Below are 24,454 nucleotides of genomic sequence, written 5' to 3'. Positions count from 1 at the left end.
CTTTGGCCTCGCCAAATGAAATACTTTGCTCCTGGTCAATCGCAAACATGGATTTAAGGACATTATGCCAGCAACATGAATGGCATTTTCTTTCTTTCCATCCTGAGCCTTGCTACCAATTGCATTCAGGATTATTTTGATCACATTGAACATTAAATAGGTAACATAAACATCACTTTAATGACCAACTACTTTATACAACATATCCCACTGGCTGGACAGAAAGTCGTTTTTTCTATCTTAGATTCATTCCTAAAGCAGTCTGAAAGGCCGATGTTAATTACAAATTCCCACCTCTGCTACGTAAGAACACACATCATGATTTCAGCTTCTCCTATTATGCAGACAATGTGAGATAATTAACAGCTTTTGAGAAAGGAAAATATAAAGTGCAGGAAGGTTGGTTTGCTCAACCTAAAGTTTCTGTAAAAGGTTTGATCAGCTGCATGGCTTCAGTTTTGCTCATTTTAAACTTGTGTTCACTGGAACTCCTAATATCTTAATGTATCTGTCCAAGGGAGGAATGTTGACAAAGCCTGGCAAGTTGTTCCTTCTGCGCCCCCCAAAGAGTTTGTTCTCGGCTCAGTCTATTGGGCCAGCAGCCCTGGACTTGAGCAGAAATAACCTCTGCAACAGTGCTTGGCTTCTTCTAAGCAGGAATAGACTTAACATCCATTAAACAGCAGTGCTGGGTGGGAGAGGGAATAAAGAACTGGCTATGGAAGGGTCAAGATGCTGAGTTTTAATCCCCAGCACACACTTAAAAAGACAGGCACACACCTAGAACCTCAACACCGGGGAGGTAGAGACAGCCACACTCCTGAAGCGTGCTGGCCACCCAGTCCAGACAAATTAGTGAGCTCCAAGTTCAGTCAGGGACTCTGCTATCAAAGAAAGACCAAGGAAAGTGACTGAGGAAGCCATCAAATACGTTCTCTCTCTCTCTCTCTTTCTCTCTCTCTCTCTCTCTCTCTCTCTCTCTCTCTCTCACACACACACACACACACACACACACACACACACACACACTTCATTTCCATAATATGGTATGAAAAGAATTTGAGCAAAAGCATTTCTTTAAAGCAACCCAGGTGAGTGGGGCATGCAAGCTAGACGCTCGTAAAGTTAAACACTCACACATTTAAATAAGACCTACCAACTGCCTCTAACACTGAGATAAGCTACTTTAGTGCTCTCCCAGGGTCAATGAATGAAATGGAGGTGACTGGTCACACAAATGGGATACACTGGAAAGGAGTCATGAAATCTACTCAGTCATTTACACAACTGTCACCAGCAAGCACGTGACAGTTCTCACATGCTGCATGCCAAACATAAGGCCTGCAGCTTTTATACCCATGTCTGGTTTTCTTGAATAGGAGTTGGGGTGTGGGGACAGTGCTCATGAATTCCTGTTCCACTCCCAGGTATAATAACTTACTGACTATTGAACAATGTAGAGATCATGTGATTAGGTACTCTTGACTGTGTACCCTTGGGAGTCTTGCCAGGGCCCTCATTAATTACTTACTAACCCTGGGCTCTCTCTCCAAACCAATCTGACCCTTAGAAGCCTAAATTTGTAGAAAACAATAAAGTTGTCTTTAGCTCCAGACTAAAACGTTTTCAGCACTTCAAAATCTAATGCCTGCACTGAGGCGATGCAAGTATTTCAGAGACAGTTTATGGAATTTGTTCTCAGTCAGAGTCTTTCATCTATTCCCTATGTCTCTGTTGATATACTTGGCCCTGACTTAAGAAGGTGGCTATCTGGGGGACACTGGTTCACAGAGAGTGGCATAAACTCAGCCAACATAAATCTGTCCACCAGCAGCTTCCCCCTCAAGTCAGGACCCAGAGCTCCGGTCTAAGAATGTAGTTTCCTCCACACATCTGCCTTGGAACTCCATACTGGACAGTGTGAGCAGAGAATCCCTTGACTCTCAGGACTACATAGACCCATTCTAGTAGTGGTTAACATCTGTGCATCTGTGAATTTATATGAGGTAACATGAGAAAGAGTCTCTGAACTCAGTAAACAGCGGAGGTGTGTCATAGGAGTGAGATGGGCCCAGCCTTCCCAACTTCCCACACAGAGGAGGGGATTGTGTTGGAGAAAACTTTTTATCCTACCTTCGGTCTCCCTCCCACGGGGAGAGAGAGTACTTCAAAGCTGATATTTTAGTGCCTGGACCCAATACCTTTCTCCTCAAATATTTCTGGTACCAACAGTACAACCAGTGTCTAAACCTTTACTGAATACCAGTGTCATGCGTACACGGATGGGGCAGGATAAATAGAAACAACTAGTGTGAAGTCTAAATGGAAGTGTTGTTTAACAGAAACAGCCCTGGAGTATGTTTAGCCCAATATAATCCTTCAAAATGTTGATTTTTTTTTCCCCCAAGCCTAAATTAGGGAACAAGAGACAGTTTTCCTCCTCGCCACTAGATGGTGATATCATCTAGTTGTTTACTTCAGACAAATTCAAGTTTTAAAAGTGGTTTTGGAGCCTTCTCTTCAGAGAGGAAATGAGTCAGAGGAGTAAGACAAGTGAAATATTGTTAAACTACAAAAATCAGAATATGCCCACCCCTCTTAGGAAGCCCTAGCCGGGCAGCTAGATCTATCTCCTAGTGGAGGCAGAGGCAGCGTCGAGAACATGTGAGGAATGAGAGGTCCTACCTGGATACTCCTGGCCAACATGACTTACTGAGATGTCCCCTCTGCCTTTACGGGCTTCCAGGAGACTATCTGCACACTAAACTTAGCCATGTCACCTTGCTGTTGCTGTTCATAAACAAAAAGACTTCAAAACCCAAAAATACTTAAATACAATTTCCATGGCACAAACCCAAGTTTTAAGGCATTTTCCACGGGCTGGAAACCTTTATCCAATCACATTTCCTTTTTTTTTTTTTCCTGCATGTTCCCTTCACAGCAGTGTCATCGAAACACGGAACATGCATCATAGCATCTGCTCTGATGTTTGTATCTCTCACTGGACAATTGTTAGTTTACTATGCTCCATGCCCTCAAAATTCCCCCAGTACTCTGACACCTACACTCAGAGAGAACACAAGCCCATTGAACATGACCTCTAGCATCCCTGAGAGACCGGTGCACCCCAGGGCCTTAGAACACAGTGAGAGGGTGACTGATTTTGAAAGTGGTTTAGAAAGGCACCGGTGAGCCTTGAAGGGTGACCAGAAATTTCCCGTGTCAGAGAAAAGAGGGGACTTTCCTCTCAGATTCCCTCTCCAAGAAGCTACACAGAACCCCTCTTCCGGTTCAGCCCCTCCCATTACAATCTCCTGATCACTTCAAAGTCACTGTTTCCCTGTGGAAGTCCACAGTTCTTGCAGTCTAATGTGCTCAGTTTGGAACACAAGACAAATGTCACCTAATTTACCCACCCTCACCCCAGCCCCACTGACACCTTTCCTGTTCCTAACAAAAAAGATTTCTTCCAAATTCCCTGACGTTTGATCTGTGAGTACTCAGTGAACTGAGAATCAGCCTTAGATAACGTCTGAAGCCTTCTGTCATTATTAATTCACAGAGACTGGAACAGGAACAGGGCTATACCGTAACTGGCTTGCAAGCCTCACAAAGGAAAGGAAAACTGAAAAGCACATGCAGGGGAGGGGGTAGCGTGATCAATGAACCCACTTCAGGGCTGGGGTGTAGCTCAGCTGGTACTGGGCCTGGTGGCACATGATGTAATCCTCAGAAGGGAGAGGGTCATGTGTTCAAGTTATTCCTGACTATCCGGGGAGCTCAAAGCCAGCTTGGGCTACTCAAAAACATGAGTTATGTAGGGAGAGCCCTGATAGAATTTAGTAGATGCTAACTAGCCTGCAGTGCTCAGACTACCAAACCCATGAAACTAATTGTATATACTTTGATCATTTTCTGGATTTTCAACTGCATCACCCTTGTTAGGCTACAAGGAGGCCAGCCCCTGAGTGGGTGTGTCAGGGGAAACGGAACATCAACCCTAAGAAACCCTTCACTAGGTTCTTCTCCAGTATTACAGTAGAACCACACCTTAGACGAGGAAGGACATCACCACTCACAGACAGGAAAGTGAAGGGTGCAGAAAATACGTTGTTTCTTTGTTAGAATAGTGGTTTTCCCTGTTCTCCGTAGTACTGAAATTGGTTTTTAACCTTTCAAGTGATCAGTTGTCTTGAAGAAGGAGGAGACCAGACGTTTCTTTGAAACCATAGGCTCTCCTGCGACAAGTTACCCTGTAACCAGTTCATCCTGAGAAATGGCCATGATTTTAGCAATGGTGACATCATTTGGAAGACTCAGACAAAACCCTAATGACATGACATCCTTCATCATGTAGGCCATCAAAGAGGCTCAGATCTCTACTTGTTGATAGTGAAACTTCAAAGAGTCTTTTCTCAAAGGGTAAAGTGTACACTTAATGGTCAGAAAAAAAGATAAGTTCTGCATCCAAATTCCCAAGAAAATAATGGAAAAATCAAAGCCCACAGAGGAGCCTTCACAGAAAGCCTCGGGAAGCAGGACGAGAAATGAATAAAAAGATAACAGACTGTCTTACAGAGAAAACCACGGTTCCTCAGAAAATTGGACATAGTACTACCGGAGGATCCAGCAATACCTCTCCTGGGCATATATCCAGAAGATGTCCCAACCGGTAAAAAGGACACATGCTCCACTATGTTCATAGCAGCCCTATTTATAATAGCCAGAAGCTGGAAAGAACCCAGATGTCCCTCAACAGAGGAATGGATACAGAAATTATGGTACATTTACACAATGGAGTACTACTCAGCTATTAAAAAGAATGAATTTATGAAATTCCTAGCCAAATGGATGGACCTGGAGGGCATCATCTTGAGTGAAATAACACAATCACAAAAGAACTCACACAATATGTATTCACTGATAAGTGGATATTAGCCCAAAACTTAGGATACCCAAGATATAAGATACAATTTGATAAACGCATGAAACTCAAGAAGAATGAAGACCAAAGTGTGGACACTGTGCACCTTCTTAGAATTGGGAACAAAACACCCAGGGAAGGAGTTACAGAGACAAAGTTCGTAGCTGTGATGAAAGGATGGACCATTTAGAGACTGCCGTATCTAGGGATCCATCTCATAATCAGCTTCTAAACGCTGACACCATTGCATACACTAGCAAGATTTTGCTGAAAGGACCCAAATATAGCTGTCTCTTGTGAGACGATGCCGGGGCCTAGCAAACACAGGAGTGGATGTTCACAGTCAGCTATTGGATGTATCACAGGGCTCCCAATGGAGAAGCTAGAGAAAGTACCCAAGGAGCTAAAGGGATCTGCAACCCTATTGTTGGAACAACATGATGTACTAACCAGAACCCCGGAGCTCTTGTCTCTAGCTGCATATGTATCGAAAGATGGCCTAGTCGGCCATCAATGGAAAGAGAGGCCCATTGGACTTGCAAACTTTATATGCCCCAATATAGGGGAATGCCAGGGCCAAAAGAATGGGAATGGGTGGGTAGGGAAGTGGGGGGCGCTATGGGGGACTTTTGGGATAGCATTGGAAATGTAATTGAGGAAAATATGTAATAAAAATATTAAAAATCAAAAAAAAAAAGTGGAAGGCAGACTAGTTGGGAAGAGAAAGGAGATCAGGAGTGGAAGGAGCAAGAGAAAGTAACTGGAGAGAGGTAAATACAACCAAAACATATTATGCACATGTATAGAAATGCTGAAATGAAACCCATTATTGTATATTACTATATGTTAATAACACATTAAAATGGAAAACTTGAGATTTGATAAGTAAAAAAAAAAAACAAAAAAAACAAAAAAAACAAAAAAAACAAAAAAAACAAAAAAAACAAAAAAAAAAGAAAACCAACGGTGGCCTTACAGAGCGAGGTTGCCATGGGATGCCATTATCTTCTGTAAGGACATATTTGTGTTCTTAACTGGGGTTAATGTTAAGGTACCCTGGAGGAACTGGACAGAGAGCAGATGAGATAATGGAGTCTTTAGAAACCGATTGTTTTCTCTGGCCTTGAGGTACTTGTTTACAATCGCTGTGACAAATGAGCTCTGGTTGTTCCTGCCTCTGAGGACAGGGACAAAGGAGTCAGGTTAAACTCTAATGAGAAAAAATAAGGACACGTCAGAAAGGTATTCCTAATTATGAAATCTGGGGGGAGGGGGACACAGGGGCCACTGAACCGTTCTGTTGTTCTCCTCTCCTTAGTGTGGCCATTATTGAACACAAATAAATCTCCCTTTCCTTTCCAGTGAAGTCTATTAACTAAGTGGAACTCTGAAATAATCCTTCTAGAATATCTGCAGAGAAAATGCTGGTGCCAAAGTGTTCCGAGTGCGCCGAAGGAGAGGGAGAGACTGCAGGCTTTGATTCTGGTCCTGGTTCTGACAGAGCTCAGATGCCTGGGCTCCTGAGATGCTCTTTCACTCAGTCCTGGGGACTGTGCCTTTGACATATCAAGCACTCAAAGTGAAACACATGATAAGCCACTCACCTGGTTTCCCCCACTCTTTGGGTTCACAAAGACAAGCAAAGGCTTCATGAGAGGAGAGGAGATGGGCTTGATCACAAAAGGACGGCCTTTGGTTTCCTGCTGGAAGAGGCACAGGCAGCACCATTAGGATAAAGATCCCAGAGAGAACACCGTGCACCCCTAAGGTCTTATTCAGTCTTATTCCATAGGGCTGAATCTTCATAGCAGTGTGTACACATCTCCTGGAACAAAGCACCTCTAACTATAATTTAGTCCATAAAACTGAGCTATGCTTTGGATTTCACTCTGCACACTCTAAGCATTCTAGAAGTGTCAGGTCTTTTTGCCGTCTCTATCATAAGCATCGTTTTGGGGGGAGATAACCCAAGCAAGGGCAGATGCTCTGCCTCTGGTACGGCGGGTCAGATTTGACTAACTGATGGATAACTTGATGGAGTTGGAACATGAAGGATTCCAACATGCTTAGAATGGCTGAAGGGGGGAAAAGGCCTATAGAAGGCACATCACAGCATTAAGTGTGGGTCAGCTCCTCTGGCGAAGTAACCTCTGCAGAGAAAGCTGTATGTCTCACACATCTCTCTGAAAGACTTACCTCAGTTCCTCTTTTACTGGCTTTCCTTTTAAAACTTGTTCTCTTCTTCTTCCGATTGGAAGCCTTCAGGGAGTTCTGTGGGGAAAGGAAGGCACGGCTCAGCTCGGAGGCAGACAGCCCTGGCCTCTCCATGCAGAACCATGTAATGTAGAAGAGGACGGCAGCGCATGCTGTTGGCTGCATGCTTCTCATGCTTTGACACTTCCAAGCCACTGCTCATGGGTAAGCCACAGACAGAAACCAGTCGAGTGCTCCAGAGTGAGCAACTGACTCCCCGCCACGAGGGGGCAGGGAGTTAGAGCCACGCACGGGGGGCTCTTATGGACTCACATAACAACACATGGTGTACCTGCCAACCCTCCCAGTAAAAATGGAAGAATCCCAAATTCTCTGAGGGGCTCCAGTCTCCCGCCCAACCAGGTCCGTCTCCCGCCCAACCAAGTTCAAGTTCATCTCCTGGTATAGAGATCACCTATGTGGAAATGTAAAAAAGGAGGCCATTTTTTTATCGTTTTCTTTCTCTTCATTTTCCTTGTTTATTTTTTTATGATCTGTTTTAGTAGTAGTTATAAAATAATGCTCAACCCCAGGAGAACTTTACAACCAAACAGTCTTATCAACACTGAAGCATACTATTTTAAATGCTAGGAAGACACCCTATTGTGGTTACATACAATAGTGGAGCTGTGAGCAGTATTTGTCTCTCTGTTTCAGAAGACCCATTAATTTAAGTGTCTTCTCTCCACTAAGTAGCCTTGAACTATTTTATGGAAGTAACTCAAAGTTGTTGACACATAGTGACTCTTTAATTTTACTTTAGAGATTTTATGAACCACAATCCATGATTACTTTGCCTAACCATTTTCTCTTAACATTTGCTACAAATACTCAGAGGAGGGAGTCTTACAGGATAGTCACACTTACTGGCTGAAGACTGAACATAAATCAGATTTAATTAGTGGACTTAATAATTAATTAGACTGCATCTTCACAAAAGTAAGGTAGTACTGACCATATAATAGATGTTTGACCAAGTGTTGAGAGCCTGAAATGCAGAATTCTTAGCTTAGACATTAGAATACACACTTACATTATTTGAATAGTTAACAGCTTTCAAACTAGTTTGAAGAAATTTAAATAGCTAATCTGCACGTAATTTTTTTCCTTAGAGCATTCAAAGCTAAACATCAGTCTATAATATACAAATTAACGCATCAAAATCAAGACAATCCAAACAATCTAACTTTTTTATTTTACTTAAAGGAAAAAGAAAGAAGGAAAAAAGCAAACTTATGTGTAGCCTGTGTTCACTAAGGCTGGGGAAGTTTTTTTTTTGAAGAACCGCCATGCATCCCCACATTTTCTTCTTCCATCAAAGGAAAATGTCTTCAGGACCTCATACAACTCTCCAGAAAAGAGATTCTGGAAACTAGTGCTCCTGACTCCAGAGTTTCTCTTGACACTCATTATTGACTACATTTCTGCAACCAGATCTCCTGGCTTTGAAATTACTAGGCTAGTGGGATGTTTCACAATGTTCTTGTCTCTTTTTCATTATAAAAGTTGATGCCATATTTTGGTAAATTTGGATAGAAAAGGGATGATTTGGAGTCTGGAGCAGCTGCAGAAGAAGCCTCTATTAGGTGTCGTCAAAGGATCTTCCAAACTACTAAACCAGCATCATCCACCAGCCTCACTCAGACCTAGACTCTGTAAAAGACTCAATCTGCTTGAAGTGAGGCCAACAGAAAGATTCTTCTTAAGAGCTTTGTGGGTGAAACAATCATGATACTATCATGTACCTGATGACGAAAATGTGGGTTTGTACCTGGAAAGTGGCACTAAAGAGACTCCAGTAAGTTAGATCACCATGAGTAAAGGAGGGCTGTGAATCTGATGGGTTTGCTACAAATCCAGCAGCAACTCCCTTTGGTGAGATGCGTGTACTTTGTTAGGTTGGGCAAGTGTTTAAAATGGCAGGTGCTTAGTTTTTAACATGGAGGGATAATACCTACCTCATGGGACAGTTGTTGAGTTTGAACGAGAAAAGGTATGTGAAGCAATGAGTTTTGCAGCCATCCCATGATTGTGTCTGCTAACATCTGTTGGCCCTACTACCTAGCACAAATCCTAAGTACACAACCATGCCACAATCATGATTTTTAAAAAGAATGAATATTATATAACTAGCAGCATTTACTAAGCCTCTTCTAGTTTGGACAGCCGCACTTGGGATGTGATGGCTTGTCTCCTCACTGTTATGGTGTGTTAGTTCATTTCCTGTCTAGACCAAATAAATGCAAATACCAGTTGCTTGTGCTTGCAGAAATACACTAGGGGCCTCCGTTCTGGACAGAGCTCAACAAATAAATTCCAAGACGTAGTTCTACTGCACCAGGTGAAGATCCTCTACAACTTGCTTTAACTTATCTTAAAATTTATAGCATTTTGGGTAATTTGATGCTCAAGCACATGTGGGAAACATGGAATTAGAAATGGGGGTTGAAAGAAATGTGAAAGAAGAGCAGGCAAGGAACTCAACTCTAGGAAGAAGTAGACACACAAAACGGTCTTCCAACAGAGATGTAGCAAGTGCCCCTGAGCCTCAACAAGACCAATACATCTGAGGCTTTCTTTACAAAACAAGTGTGGTGACTGACTTACAGTACCTGGGCCTGTCTATGTGAGCTCTATGGATGTTTTATATTATCAAGAATGGGGAAACAGCAATAGCAAGTATCTGGAATTTCCCAGCATGCCTCACTACCCCTGCAGCTCCCTTCTGTTTGAGTACAAATGTCCAAAATCACCTCACTTACAAGGTAGCAGCACCTTATGTGGAGTATATAGGTAGGAAGGCAGATTTGGGGTGTACCATAGCCAGGACAAGCTAAGAAACCCACCCTAGAAAATTAATAGCAAAGCTTGCGCTTCCTGGGATAGTACTGGGGAATTCAACGAAGTGACCTGTTTTGCAAGAATAGAGAAGCAATGTCAAAAAGTGATTTGTAAAGCACTGGCGATGAAAGAGTCAAGAAACCTTTCAGCCACCTCTGACATTCTAAAAGCCAGCCTGTTCTGAAAAGGGCAGCTAACTCCCGTGGCCCAAGCGATCCCCTTACAAGATCAACACCACCCAGCCTTGGTTTTGTGGTCTTCCATCTCAACAGCATTGCTCTCTAGCCATTCAATGAAAGACGTCAGAAAAGATAAAGGCCTTTTGTCTTCTTGAACCAGGTGTCAGGGCAATCTTACCATGCCACGGAGCTAATCCCACCAACCAAGCTATCAGAGTTATGACTGCCTCCTGGACAGTTAGGAAGTCTTTATGGATGAACCATTTAACTGTAAATGAAACTTTAGCTCTTATTCCCCTTGAGGGATTTTTTTCCAGGTTATAGGATCATAAATAACTGGTTATATTAAAAGACCTAAAAATGATATATCATTTCTTTATAACCATGGAAGTCTCTCCCATAAACACCAGACAACATCTTGACAGATCACAGAAGGAAGAAGCCAGAGTTTTGTGTATTTAAGGAATGCTCACCTCCTGCTCCAGGTGTCCCACTGGAATAAAAGTGGTTCTGATGATGGGAAAGAACAAAGAAAACTTGCCTCTGAAGTTGAGGAGCAAGTCTTAAGAGCTCCATGTAACATCAAATCACACATGCTAATAGTTCTTCAGAGTTCACAAAGAAATGGTTTAAGCAATTCTGTGGGGTTGTGTTAGTCAGTGAATAGAATCTGTCATTCTGTCTCACAGGTCTCCAGCAATAAAAGATCATCCAGTCAAAACAAGACAATTAAGAAAGAAAACCTCATCCAGGAGTAGAAAGGGTAGGCACCGCACTGTCTGTAAACAGGACATCAGAAATAGTGTAGATACCTATCAGTAGGATAAGGACCAACTGTGAAATATCTACTGAGTGGAAAGAGTGAAAGTGACCTAATTTAGAATTACATTAAGTAATTAATGTAACTAAGTGCTAGAGATTTCTACCCAAGATTCTCATTTTAAACAAACTAAGCACGTTCTGAAGAACTATCTGCAGCACAGCACCACTTATTAACAACCCTGAAGCCTGGACACACTACAGTTCCGTATCTGTCCAAATGGTGCATCTCTCTGCATGAAAACCAGTAGCAAAAAATATGGATGTATAACGGAAATGCCAGGAAAAGTGTCTAAAATTTGAAGTTAATGAAAGGAGACACGTTTATCTGAAGTTCCCTTTGTACAAGTATAATACATGTACATTACTCATTATACACTAAACTTCAAACTAAAAGACTAAATACAATCCTACCTTTGAAGAGACTACAGTGTCCCAACTCAGTCCTTTGAGTGTATGTTCCCTAGGGGAGACATTGATGTATCTAAAACATTATTTGTAGATTCTGGGAGAGGAAGACAGACTTGCGTGAGGGGCTGGTCACTGCTCAGGCCTGATGATAGACAGATTCTTGATACATGCGACTTTATTCTGAAACAGTGGGCTTCTTCACAGGAAAGAAATGATAGAGTAAAAACCAGTGTTTTAAAAGAAAAGCCCAGCCAAAGTGTGTAGGATAACAATCAAAGAAGATTACCCTGCCAAGGAGGGAGAGTGCTGTTAGCACAGTTCCATTACTAAAGATGGAAAGAAAAAAATCTCGTGTGGCCACTGCTGCTGAATTCCATAGCCATAAATTCAGGGGTTGCTCATAGCACTCGAGTTTGTGATCAGAGCATGATTGAGAGAATTATAAACTGTGGAATGCAGAGTGCGTTAACAATGCAGAGTCAGGAAAATGTCAGAAAATCCTGTAGAGACATCGAGAAGAAGCTCAAAGAAGAAAGGTGAGGTATGGCAGAGTAGAATGGCGTCCAAATGGGAATCCAACTGTCTGTCTGTCATCTATCTGTCTACCCACCTCATATCTCTTTACATATGTGTGTGTGTGTACTTACATAGTCATATACACATACCTATTTCATATTCTAATGTTCTTCTATCACATTACTCCAAAATATGAGGTCAAGTAGATATTCTTTATTGAGTAAGCATTTAATTAGCCATGATCCAGTGTAATGTCTAAGGATGACTAACATGAGATCTAGGTCCACAACGATTATACTTCCCAGGAAAATGCCAACATTATATAAAATGTTGTTGTGGACTCTGGAATAGAAATTCAGCCATGTAAATGCCTGTAATAAAGAATAGCCTCCTGTTATCCTACATGTTTACTCTGTCATGTTTCATTCAGCAGAAACCAAGCATGCTCTAACTTGGCTCGCCAGCCCAAGAATATAAGAGTACACAGCGTGCTATTGTCTTGCTTCCTACTCTTTCTACAGATCTAAACCTCCACCCACCTTTTAAACAGAAAGATAATCCCTACATCCTCAGGAAGTTCCCCCCAGACTAACAAAAGGAGATTGGCTTAAATAGGAAAGCCAGTAACCACCCAGAATGAGATTAGGGACTAAGATAGCAGATTCAATTTGTATTAAGAAAAAGACTGTGGCTCTCTAAGCAGGCTTGGATGTAATGGAGGTTATGACTCACAGCCTGCCCTTTATACTGGCAGACATCTTCACTAAACTGTGATGCTTGCAATCCTTGCTCTCTGTCGACTCCTCTCAGGCTTCGGAGAGAGTGTGTAAGCATCCAATATACGCTTAATGGTGCTCACTAAGACTCCGGAGGGCTGCCTTTATAGGGGATCATTGCACATGGATGAGGAGGACAGTGGGCTTTCATGAGGATGGGACTCTGGCTAATGAGACAGTCCAGTGAAGCCAGGTGATGGGCCCATGAGATGAGCCTGATAAGCTAAGGACCAGACCATGGGGATGGATGTGTGAAGGTCATAGGATGCCAAAGACTACTGAGGGAGAAGAGCAAATCAATCAGAGCCGTTCAGTTCTCTCTGCACTGGGCCAGCAGCACCAGGATCCTGCAGTTACCTGAGGTTTCTTCACCTTAATGATCCAGGTGGGCGGGACAATAACAGCGGCGTGAGCCCCCAGGGAGCAGGGTTCCTCAATATGATGCAGCATGAAGCAGGTCACTTTATTGTGAAACTGAAGAGAGAAACAGGCTCATAAGCAATTCTGAATAAGAAGTAATTCACAGCAAGAAGGGATAAGTGTGTATACACACCACACACACACACACACACACACACGCATGCATGCACACACAAAGTCATACAGACGCACATCAAGAACACATACATCTCATCAGCATTCAACCAGCCCAGGAACATAGAGGGCAGAGTAATTCATTCCAGTGTAAACAAAACGGGTTAACAGGAGCCTAGAAGCCCACTACGGCATTCTAACTGTCTAACAGACTATTTACATAAAGAGGCTGAGTACTGGCGAGCTCTACTAATCTAACTACACACAACTGTGTCTGTTAGATAATGCAGAGAAGAAAATGAAGACAGATGGGAAGGCAATGCCCATCTCTTGCCTGTTTGTTTCTACCGCAGTTGTAAATCCTCCCAAGCAATCTTTCCAGTTTAGGGAGCCAGGAAGGAAGCAAAAAGCCTCTTCTGGAAAGCTGTTAATCTCAGTGGTAACAAAGCACAAAGAGTTGCTCCTACCAGGCTTATCTAAAACCCTTAAAAATACAGTGGTCCTGTGACACTCCACAGGCTCAAGGAGGAGCGTGTTCATTACAGGAAGGAAGGAAATATAAGCTAATAAGTCACCGCAGTACCCTAGGGTGAGGGCTTAACTCACTGTTCTGCTGGGAGGCTGGCATGTGACCTCAGTCTGGTCACATTTGCAGTCACTTCTTTTGACTCTGGGGTGACAGTCTTGTGGGGACATTTCATTTCTAATGGACATAAAATCAGCTTGTGCAATAATTAAAGAACTTAAGTTCTAATCATGGTGACTTTTTTATTTAAATTAGTTTCAACTTGAATTACACTGATTGTAACCAATGCACAATTCATCATTTCTACTGGAGCTATTTAAGAGTGAGCAGGAACCACGAGTAATGACAGTGCTGGGAGACAGACATCAATTAGGACTGTCTGGGGGAAACGGGCACACGTAGCCAGTCTAATCTGATTCTGTGCCATCACAAGGATTTTGTTTTCATTTCTGCATATTGTGAAGCTCTCCTATGATTCAGTAGTTAATTTATATCAATTAAGGAAAAAATACTGATGTAATAATTAATAATTCAACATACCACCTATTATTTGGAATTTGCAAACAAATTAAACCGGAGGAATGCCACACCACAAAAATATCATTTGAGTACCTTCTTTCAAAATTGATTACTTTTTTAAAAATCAATTAAAATTAAATCTCAATGCATACCCATTGCATTTCTACAGTGACAAGGGCTTCAAACATTGCCTAAGCAACTCTTTCAACTTATACTTGAGTGAGCTACAAATTAGAGACTAAGAGGTACTCTCAGGACTATATTTTTTTAAATGTTGGAGTCAAGACATAGACACAGAGAACCCAGCTCCTTACCCCAAGATCTTCCTCCTGCAACTTAGAGGGTCAGTTATTTGTTTCTTTCTGTATTTGACATCAAATTTCCTAGAAGGAATTACTTGCACTACTAAAACATATCAATACCATAATTTGTGCACACATATTTTGCATATATAACCTTGCGAAATCAATTTCTACCCAGAAGGAGATGCTGTCCCTAGGACGTGGAGTTTCACTAGGAGTTGGATAGCCTTGGACTCATGAACATTTTTAAACAGAAGCACAGAGGTTACATGTGTGACCTATAACCGGAGGCTCTTGACAAATGAAGGCCCTAGGGAAACTGTTAAGTTGAATCTTATACTGCGAAGAGTCTAACCCACAAAAAACATCAACTTCGATTCATTCAAACTACACTTGTTCCAGCCCTGTTGCTAGTTTGAGGAGTTGCATCTGCTTTGTGGAGACCTGTAAACCCTTAACCTAGCTAACACAACACAATCTTTCTTCTCAGGTTTCCTTCGCCACAAAGGTGATATGCTTCTATCTACACAGACACTCCAAAAGGCAGATGGGAGGCTCAGAGGCCAGTGTGAGCAGATTATCCTGGCATTCAGGTGGCTGAAGCAGGAGGGTCACAATAGGATAGCATAATTCTATATCATTAAGACTCTATTTTAAAACAAAGACTAGAGGGTTCACAAACTGTTTCTGTAAAGGCCTTGGTGTGTTGCCAATGCTGAAGTCATCTGTAAGGTATTAACAGTTACAGAGAATTCATAAATGATAGGGCATGGCTATGTTGAGGTTATTATGTTTAGAACTAGGCACCAGCCCCACTTGGCCCTGGATGCTATAGTTTGCCAACTGGGTTGGAGTGAAATGAGAAGCAGGCATGGAGGCGAGGAACTAATAAAGCCCAGCATCTGTTTCGGATAAAGGGGCCAAGCAGGTACTTTTCAGAGTAGATAAGATGGGAGTTAAAAAGAAAAAGAAGAGTAAATGGGGCAGAGATGTGGGATCTTGACAAATACGCATGGTCACATATAAGGGAACGGATGTGATTTAGTGGGCACATGGATAGCTACAAAACAAAAACAAAAACAAAATCTAAACCGAAAGAACAAAGTAAGAGGTCATCCTTCTTCAGTCCCATAACAAAGCCACCACAGCAAGACCGGGGAACCCAGACGCCTGAACCCTGTGTTGCACAGCTCACTGGCGGCTCCCCGTGTTGTACTATGGAATGACAATTAATCCACAGCAGTCTAGTGGATAGGGAGGACCGTGGGTGTTCTAGAGAAAAGGAGCATAAGATTCCAGTCCCAGGGCAAGAATCAGGGAAGGCTCCTAGTCTTTTATCCTGGACTTCAAGATGTACAAAAGAAGTACAAAGTTGCTATTTTTTCCCTACTTATATTTCCTTTTGTTCTATAATTTCACCCTCTTTCTTCTTCTAAGGATGCTGTCTGAGAAAATCTGAATATTCAGTCAGGGCAATACTCTACAGTAGGCAGGAACCCAAGCATCGGAATGCCCAGTTGTGGTCACGTGAGCCCGTGTTGCTTGATTTATCTGGCACTTACCGCCTGCTTGCACCAAGAACAGCTGATGGCCACGATCTCTTTACTGTGGAAGGAGAACTTTTGCTGGAAGCCCTGAGACAGTAGGACAAGAGACAGAGAGTTTAAAACCTCCTTCATTATAGCCCACAGTTGCCCTCCTGGGGTTTAAGGAAGTGAAAGAGGCCAGGATTATCATCCATTGCTATAGTAACCGTTACTGCATGTGCCACACCGTACTCCCCTCTCCACCTTCTGCCATGCAATGATTTTTCTATTTCAGAGTCATCTGGAGCATGAGACAAAGGAGGCAGTGGTATCTCCTACACCATAAGCTTCTCTAAGCCAGCCACACTACCATAGAGACTTTCCTTTAAAAAAAAAAGTCTCTTGTGTGTGTGTGTGTGTGTGTGCGTATGTTGCTTCACTTGGTCATATTCTATAAAGACTGTTCAACATTAGTATCTGAGAACTCAGGAAAAGAGAAATTAAATACCAAAGGCAGAACCTAGATTTCAGGGTCTGGGTAAAGTCCAAGCTTACAGAAATAAATTCAAGGACTTTCACCCTTCCCTTCCAGTTTCATTCTTAACCAGCATGCAGTAACAAAGACAATACCATTGCCATAAAGTCTCCTCAGATCAGCGGTTCTCAACCTTCCTAAAGCTACAACTCTTTAATGCATATTGTGGTGAGCCCCAAGCATAAAATTATTTTCATTGATACCTCATAACTGTAACTATGAATCCTAATATAATATCTGATATGCTACCCTCAAGGCGTCATGACCCACAGGTTGAGAGCCACTGCCTTAGATGACCCAGCAAATTGACTCATCCATCAAGAAAGGTCATTCCACACAGGAAGTACACAGTAATGCTCAAAGCGTCTCCCCTCAGATTCACCCATTTCACTCCTCCTGTGTGGTTTCCCTGCCAATTCTTTTTTTTTTTTTTTCCAAAACAATCGTGGTATCTTTATTGACTTTTTTTTTTCTGAATGCAATGACTGTTTTTTTTTAACTCTTAAGGAAAATAAACATCTTTTAGAAACAGCTCGATACACACAATCTTCAGTGTGAAGCAATATACTAATAAGAACACTAGTTGTCTTAACATTTACAGTCTTCATATATATTATATATTATATATATATATATATATATATATATATATGTATATGTATACATATATATACACTAAGGCTCAACTTCGAAGTAGACTTCCTGATCTGGCCCTTAACAATTATTCTGCTCTCTCTTCCAAGATGTTCCCTGAGCCTTAAGTGCAGGGGATGTATTTTAGATGTATCATTTGGGGCTGGACACCTCGGAAGGACTTGTTCTCTGCTTTCTGATTAGATGTGGCTTTCTGTAGTGGCCTTGGTCTGTTGTGAAAAGAAGCATCTTTGACAGAGAAGAGAGCTAGGCTTCACTGCATATATAAGGATAAGTATCTAGAACCCAGTCAGGAATTATCCTGGTTTAGGAAAGTGGCAGTGGTCAGCTCTCCTACGAGATCTCTGCCCTCACTTGTCCCAGATAAAATTACAGTACCTGGGCAGGATTTCCCACCTCTTCAGTTAGCCTTCAGTCTAATGTGGGCAGATGTCGGTTAGCACTAAGGTACACGAGCCACTCCTGCACCTCCATGGATGTCCTTCTGTGTTGGCTACTGATGTAGTTTATAGGTGTCACGGCTGAGGAGGACGACTGGATTCTCTTCCCCTTGGGTAGCTTGAGCAGCATGATATGGTACTATAAGAGCTAATCTCCAGGGAGGAAGCTTTGGGTCATATCCAGCACAATGACTCTGTGCCTTCTGTCCAAAGTGCTCAGTGTCTTCAGACATGGGGTCTTAATTCCAACGTCTGGGAGTAAAGCAAGGGTCACAGAAGGAGCCTAGATGGACAATATTACATTGCCAACAACTCTAAAGGGGGTTTCTCATGCCTGGCCCTGGGGATTGTATTAGATTCTGCATGGCTCTTGGGTGAAGCATTATCATTTTTAGTGGAATAATTTCATTTAAACAATATGTGTGTGTGCACGTGTGTGTTTGTGTGTGTGTACACATAGACTTAAATGTATTATATGTAAATTTAGATAAATATAAAATAATATGATTCCTTACGGTGTTCTCAAGCATCCTAGTGTTACTGTGCTATTGTTCCTTCCTTCCTCCCTTTATTTATTGACCTTCATTCTCCTCTCTAGTCAAAGCCCCTCCCACAGAGGCAATAGAAGGGAGAAAGGGAAAAATTGGAAACATGGCTTCTTAATTTGGATTTGTAAGATTCCCGTAGTGTAATTACTTCTCCATGGCAATCAGCAACAGTGATGATCTTTTTACTCGCTGTTGAAGGAAGAGTTAGCCATTCTTAGACTCCTATCCTTAGGAGAATGGTGCTTGCAAAACTGGCTCAGGGATAGAATCTGGCATCTTATCCTTTGGGAGACTTAGTTCGATTCCTAAAGCAATCTGAATGGCTCCTGAACGAATACCATTGATGCTGCATCCCTGACTTCCTTCCGGGAGTCTAGCACATTTTCCTGTGTTATACAAAAGGAACTTAGGCAAAGAAGCCTCAGTGAAATTCCTGGGTGAAGAGTGTTAATGAGATGGGTAAATAATATTTATATGTATTTTTCAGCTTACTGCTGGAGGGGCTTAGCATATTTTACAGGACTCCAAGGCGAAGCTGGTGGTATCTGGTATCTTCGTGGCTTCACTCTGTTTTCTTTTTGCTGGCCTTGTTTTGTGCCTTTGTATTATAATAAACCACAGACAGGATGCCCCCTACAAGCTCCCATGTAAACCACAGACAGGCTGCCCCCTACAAGCTCCCACATAAAGCACTGCACCTCGGATAATCTTCAGATCCCCAGACACAGCCTCCCCAGCTGTGTCTTGCTAAACCTCCTTCTGTCAACAGCAATGGCTTTCCCCCAGGCCAGTATTGCTTCTGTGTCACATATAAACTGAAATACTGGGTCAGCTTTGACCTCTGTACACCCGCAGCAATCACCAGCCCAGCTCCACTGTCAAGTGTCAGAACCATGACAGGAATGTTACTGAGAGGACAACAAAATCTAATGGGCTTAAAGATGATGTGTCCAAAGTCTTTCAAAAGTATCAAACTGTTCAACATGTTGCAAAGAGGCCAGACTGGCTTTGCGTTGGCGACAATGGGAAAGTTCACTGAACTCACTTTAGAGGGAGCAGTAAGAGAGAGATGGGTGGCACATTTCTTCGGTGCTAGAGCAATAATTTGTTAGACTGCATGATCGAAGGAGCAAAGCATGAAGGAATGAGGGTGGGTCAGAGCACACGGATTTCTCAGGCCCCGGACTCCAGACCCACCCGTCATTCTGGTGATGCCCCTGCTCACTGCACATGTGACACTGTGCTCATGTTATGACTTGTCTCGGTAGTGACAGCCCTTCCTCCCTCATTCTTTACTGTCATAAGGTAAGCTGGTGTTCTTTTAGTGTGTGCTTCTTCATAAAAGGCTTCATTAACGCCTTTTTCCTTAAAGAATAAACCATTCATCAGGGCGTTAAGCAATACCCACAATCCCACAATCCTCCCAGTCGTGTGTGTGTGTGTGTGTGTGTGTGTGTGTGTGTTATGCAATGGGTATCTGTATGCACATATGCATGGGTCTGGGCACATGCATGTGTGAATGCATGTTCACATGTGTACATGCAGAGGCCAGAGGTTAACATCAGGTGTCTGCCTCAGACACCCTCCACTTCATTTTCTGGGGCAGAGACTCTCACTCAGCCTGGCACTTGCTGATTCAGCTAGTATAGCTAGCCAGCTTGGCCTAGGGGTCATTTCTCTCTGCCTCCCAAGGGCTAGAATTACAAGCAGTTAGTCAAACTTACCCAATTTTTATGTGGATGCTGAGGTTCCAAACTGACCTTCACAGATGCATAAGAAGCACTTTATCCACTCAGCTATCTCCCCTGACCCCAAATCAACATTTTGACATTAATATCCCACTCTTACTATCAACAGATTTCTATAAAGCAAGATAGGTCTAATTATATTTCATACTATGCCTTGTTGTTTTAAAATTTACATGTCTGAGACCACCCTCTTTCTTTGTTCTCAACCAATCAACTAGAAAGCTGTAATTTTATATGCAGTATCTTCATATTACACAGCAAACACAGCAAACTCTAAAAAGTCCCCCCAAATCACTCCAGTTTGCATGATCTCTCCATTGGCTATAACATCTGGACCGTAACCTTGACACTATTCAGATGTCCTAAATTACTGCTGGATATGCTTGTCCTTCTCCAATGGAACTGTAAGGTCCTGAAGTAGGTCACTCTGTAGTTCTTAGAAACTTTGAACAGTTCTTTAAATATCCTGGACCCAATGTACATACACATGCTGTTATTAGCTGAATGAGGGAGTTGCTGTTTCCACATCTTAACTCAGATATGAACAGCGTGCTTTGCAAGCTTAAAACATCTTACCCCAAGTTATCTGGAACTATGCCTTCTCATAGTACCCTCACCCAGGCAGAAAACCAGCCCCCTATCGACACTGAAAACATGCTAGATCTCTAACTGTCACTCATAAGTGCTCAGTATTGCAATGTTGCTTGCGAGACAGCAATAGAATAAAATGTGTGGCACGACAGTAACTATAGCCTTGTTGAGAGATCTGCTAAATGTTATGACCCAGGTACTTGTCCCTCAATTCATATATATCAGATAGTTATACATGAACTAGAAGAAGATGGGTAGGAAAGCTGAGAACAGCTCTTGGATCTTCTCACTGCCTGAGTGATTTCAGGCAAATTATAGACTTCTAACTTCACTCTGAACCCAAAAGTGGGAATGATTCAAAATCTCCTAATGATGTTAAGCATCAAAAGAGACAAGTTGAGGCTTTTATAATATTACATACACATGTGTGGATGTCTATGTATACATATGAAAGACTACTGTTACTGCTAAAAATCTATCAGAGGGGCCCTCTTCTACTTCCATGTCAAGAAAGCCTTCTTTCTAAGATAAACTTGCTACTCTATTCACTGATACAACTTACATGTGTCCAATTGTATCCACTGTATTAGAGCCTTCCAACTCCAAGGAGAAAACAGGCACACTCTCCTGTGGTGCTGACAGCCAGACAGATGCCCAAAACAAACAAGGCCACTCACAACTAAGGCACTGAGCATGATGGTTATATAGAATTGAGCATCAATGCTATTCAGAACTGTGATGGGTCACCAGGAGAATGAGCCTCCTATAAGCAGCCTGGTGCTTCACTTTGGATTCTATTCCATCAGTCACCGAGACCATGGTTTCAGAGTTATTATCTAACACATGTACATAAACGGAACTGGTTCACAGTCTTTGTGGACCAAGTTTCCACAGACTACGCCATGGGGAGATTTTGGCCAGTCTCTTAAGCATAATAAAGAGAGCCAGATCCTAATCACTCGGGCTTAATTCTGGCCCGGATCTGCTATTTACGGCACTGACTGGATTCCCTGACTAAATTTCAAATGACTCCGTGGTTTTTTGAGAGGAACATAAGGACACGAGGCCAGATGGTCTGGATCCAACTGACTCCAGACTTAAAAATATCAACAAAGTGACTCTGTTGAATCTTTTGAGATTTTTTTCAATCAAATTGAACCTTTGGAATAAAGTTAAATAAAGCTTATTCTGAGTGACTTTAAATTCGGCTGCGTCTCTCTTCTACCATCTGTGGCATGCAGGAAGTGGCACTCAGCTTTAGACCCTTGGCTGAAGCTAGAGGAGTGGGATTGATATAAAATGGTTGCATTCTTTTATTGATTTTGTAGTAACTGAGGTTTGATATCAGAGAATCTTTTGGCTTGAGACCAGTTTTCTGTTTTATTTGATCCCAAGAAAGATATTCAACATACCTCCAAGACTTTAAACAAAGTGTCTCCAATATCCACCAACATACCCAAAAGCTCATAAAGTGATAAAAAGTCCAAACACAAAGAAATTATAAGTCTTAGTTGATTATTTGCCCCCCATTATAAATTTGTCTTTGAAAAGAGAACTTTCACTAGTTATATTCCAATATTTCCTAGATCTTGAAATATATTATAAACATACACTCATATACCCTACACTTGCATCTCCGAAACACTTAGTGAGTATGGTACAAAGCGCACAATGCCAGCAGCATACAGCTGACGTTTTGCAGTGCGGCTGCTGTAACTGTTTCCACTGTTATCTTGTAGGGTAAAAATGCCAAGTGATTTGGGACTCACTAACGGGAAAAGAAACTCTTCCATTTTAAGCAAGACCTCAGCTTTAGTTCTTTTAACAGAACCTCCTCTAACTAGCTGAATCTGGTCAGCAACCTAGACCTTCGAAAGACTGAGGTGGAGTCCTTTAACAACAACCCAACTGGAAAACAAACAAACAAACAACAGCACAACAAAAGCTTTCTGACCAGGAAATCATGCCATTTGTGTTAACCCATTATTCACTGCCTTTCAGAATAACCTCATCAAAAGAGCAAGCTTTGATCCTTAGCAAAGCCACCAAGAAACAGCTCCTTCCCTAATGTTTACAAATTATGGACATGTTTTCCTTCCTGAACAAAGTACTCAGTACAGTTTCCCACTGATATCTGTAGTCTTGTCTGGCACTGTAAACACTTAGAAATGAGTATGCCAAAACCCCTTTTCCTTATTTTGGGGGCAGAGTGTAAAAATTATTATACTGACTTACTTTTTGTAAGACTAAAGTTTATTTATTCATAGAGAGTTCAGTTTATCGGAACTTTCTTCATTTCTTACACAGATATCTGTCTTAAGCAAAAACTGTTGCAAATATTTAAGACTTTAAAAGTAGAAATGTAAGCATTTGTCTGAATTAGATCATAAGGAACAGTGCCCTGCAAGTCAGGGAGAGCTTTATAACTCCTGAGATTGCTTCAAAATAGTTGATTTGACTTAAGATTAACTTATAAGAATCACTTTTTAAAATTCCAAATACTTCTCTATTGGCGTTAACTGTGTTACTAATTTAACCGTGGCTCTGCACATTTTTGGTTTGCCTTATTGTCTGTAACACACATATCACTTGGTCTGCACTGAGTCACAAGTGCAGACAGACTCTTATCCTTCCCTTGTAATCTGGGAAGTTATTCCTCTCCATTATCACTGGCAATTAATATACACTAACCAGAACTGGCCAATAGTATCATCTGATAATTTCTGTTATGTTTTTATTCATTTGTCTTAAGATCCTTGTTACAAGCAACATCATAAATTGAGTCTCCTGGACTAGGAGGAAGTAAAAACATCCCATAGATTTCATTTTAAAAATTTTCAAAAGCCCTCAGGGAGCAGAAAGCAGAATTCTCTGTATAGCTTAATACCCCTCCTACAGGTATGACCATAGGTATAGAGAAAGATATGATGCCAGGATCCATTCCATATGCCTGACATTACACAGTTTACCCAAGAACTAAGAACAGCTACCAGCTTGTACTTAAATTTATGTATGGATGCACCTATCTAGCTATGATACTTGTATTTAATCTCTTATGGAGATCCTAATTTGAGGGGAGAGAGAGAGGCAGAGAGAGAGAGAGAAATGTTTATGTATACATGTGTATGTGAGTGTATGGATGTGTATAATGTATTCATATATATGTGGTTTGTGTATGGTGGTTTTGTGTGTGGTATTTGTATGTTTTATGTTTTACAAGTGTGTGCATGTAGTAAGCTGTGTCCTCCTCTATTTCTCTCTGCCTTAGGGTTAGGGATTCTCACTGAACCAGAAGCACCCTGGCTTTTGTTGCTGTGGTTCCTCCTCCCACTCGATGATGGCTTACCAGAAAGCTCCAGATGTCGTTGTGTTTCAGGCTCGCTTGTGGTGTTGGAGTAAGTAGGACACAAGTTCACACTCAGCTGTTTATATGGGTGTTGGGGACCTTGTCCTACATGACCACACTTGTGCAGCAAGCTCTCTTACCTACAAAGCCTCTCCCCAGACCATGACAAAAACATTTTCTGCAGATAGTGAGCATTCTGTTCAGCAAAGACCACGCTGTGTAAGACTTTAAATGCTGGGCTTATCCTTATGCTTGAATTCCCAGGAGGTTCCTTAAGTGAAAGCATTTTCCTATCAATGTACAAAACTGCTCCACCATGGAAGCTCATCTCTACCTCTGCTTGACCCATAATTGATATCATTACCAGTGAAAATATCATTTTACCCTGATAATGTTAAAAAAAAAAAAAGCCCGAGTTCCAAGACAAAAAGAAGTTGGTTAAAATAGTTTACATTTTAGGCTATAG

General features: G+C 41.8%; 1 protein-coding gene across 7 annotated transcripts in view; it reads right to left on the bottom strand.

The window, feature by feature from the left end:
* Dgki (diacylglycerol kinase iota) overlaps window positions 1–24,454 on the bottom strand; it is a 449,800-nt gene that overhangs the window by 206,386 nt on the left and 218,960 nt on the right. For 2 of the 7 annotated variants that reach the window (XM_029478766.2, XM_085840737.1), the window contains exons 7-11: window positions 16,163–16,234; window positions 13,077–13,193; window positions 7,470–7,592; window positions 7,121–7,195; window positions 6,529–6,627 (exon numbers count right to left, since the gene is read on the bottom strand). In XM_029478766.2, coding sequence (XP_029334626.2) covers window positions 6,529–6,627; window positions 7,121–7,195; window positions 7,470–7,592; window positions 13,077–13,193; window positions 16,163–16,234 — 486 coding nt within the window. The remainder of the gene's footprint in view (window positions 1–6,528; window positions 6,628–7,120; window positions 7,196–7,469; window positions 7,593–13,076; window positions 13,194–16,162; window positions 16,235–24,454) is intronic. The other 5 variants (XM_021164730.3, XM_021164731.3, XM_029478768.2 and 2 more) reach the window with 3 other exon arrangements.

This window comes from Mus caroli, unplaced genomic scaffold, assembly GCF_978045245.1.
Source record: "Mus caroli unplaced genomic scaffold, Mus_caroli_1 scaffold_7, whole genome shotgun sequence".
Classification (NCBI taxonomy): domain Eukaryota; kingdom Metazoa; phylum Chordata; class Mammalia; order Rodentia; family Muridae; genus Mus; species Mus caroli.
This window is presented reverse-complemented; position numbering and strand designations above follow the sequence as displayed.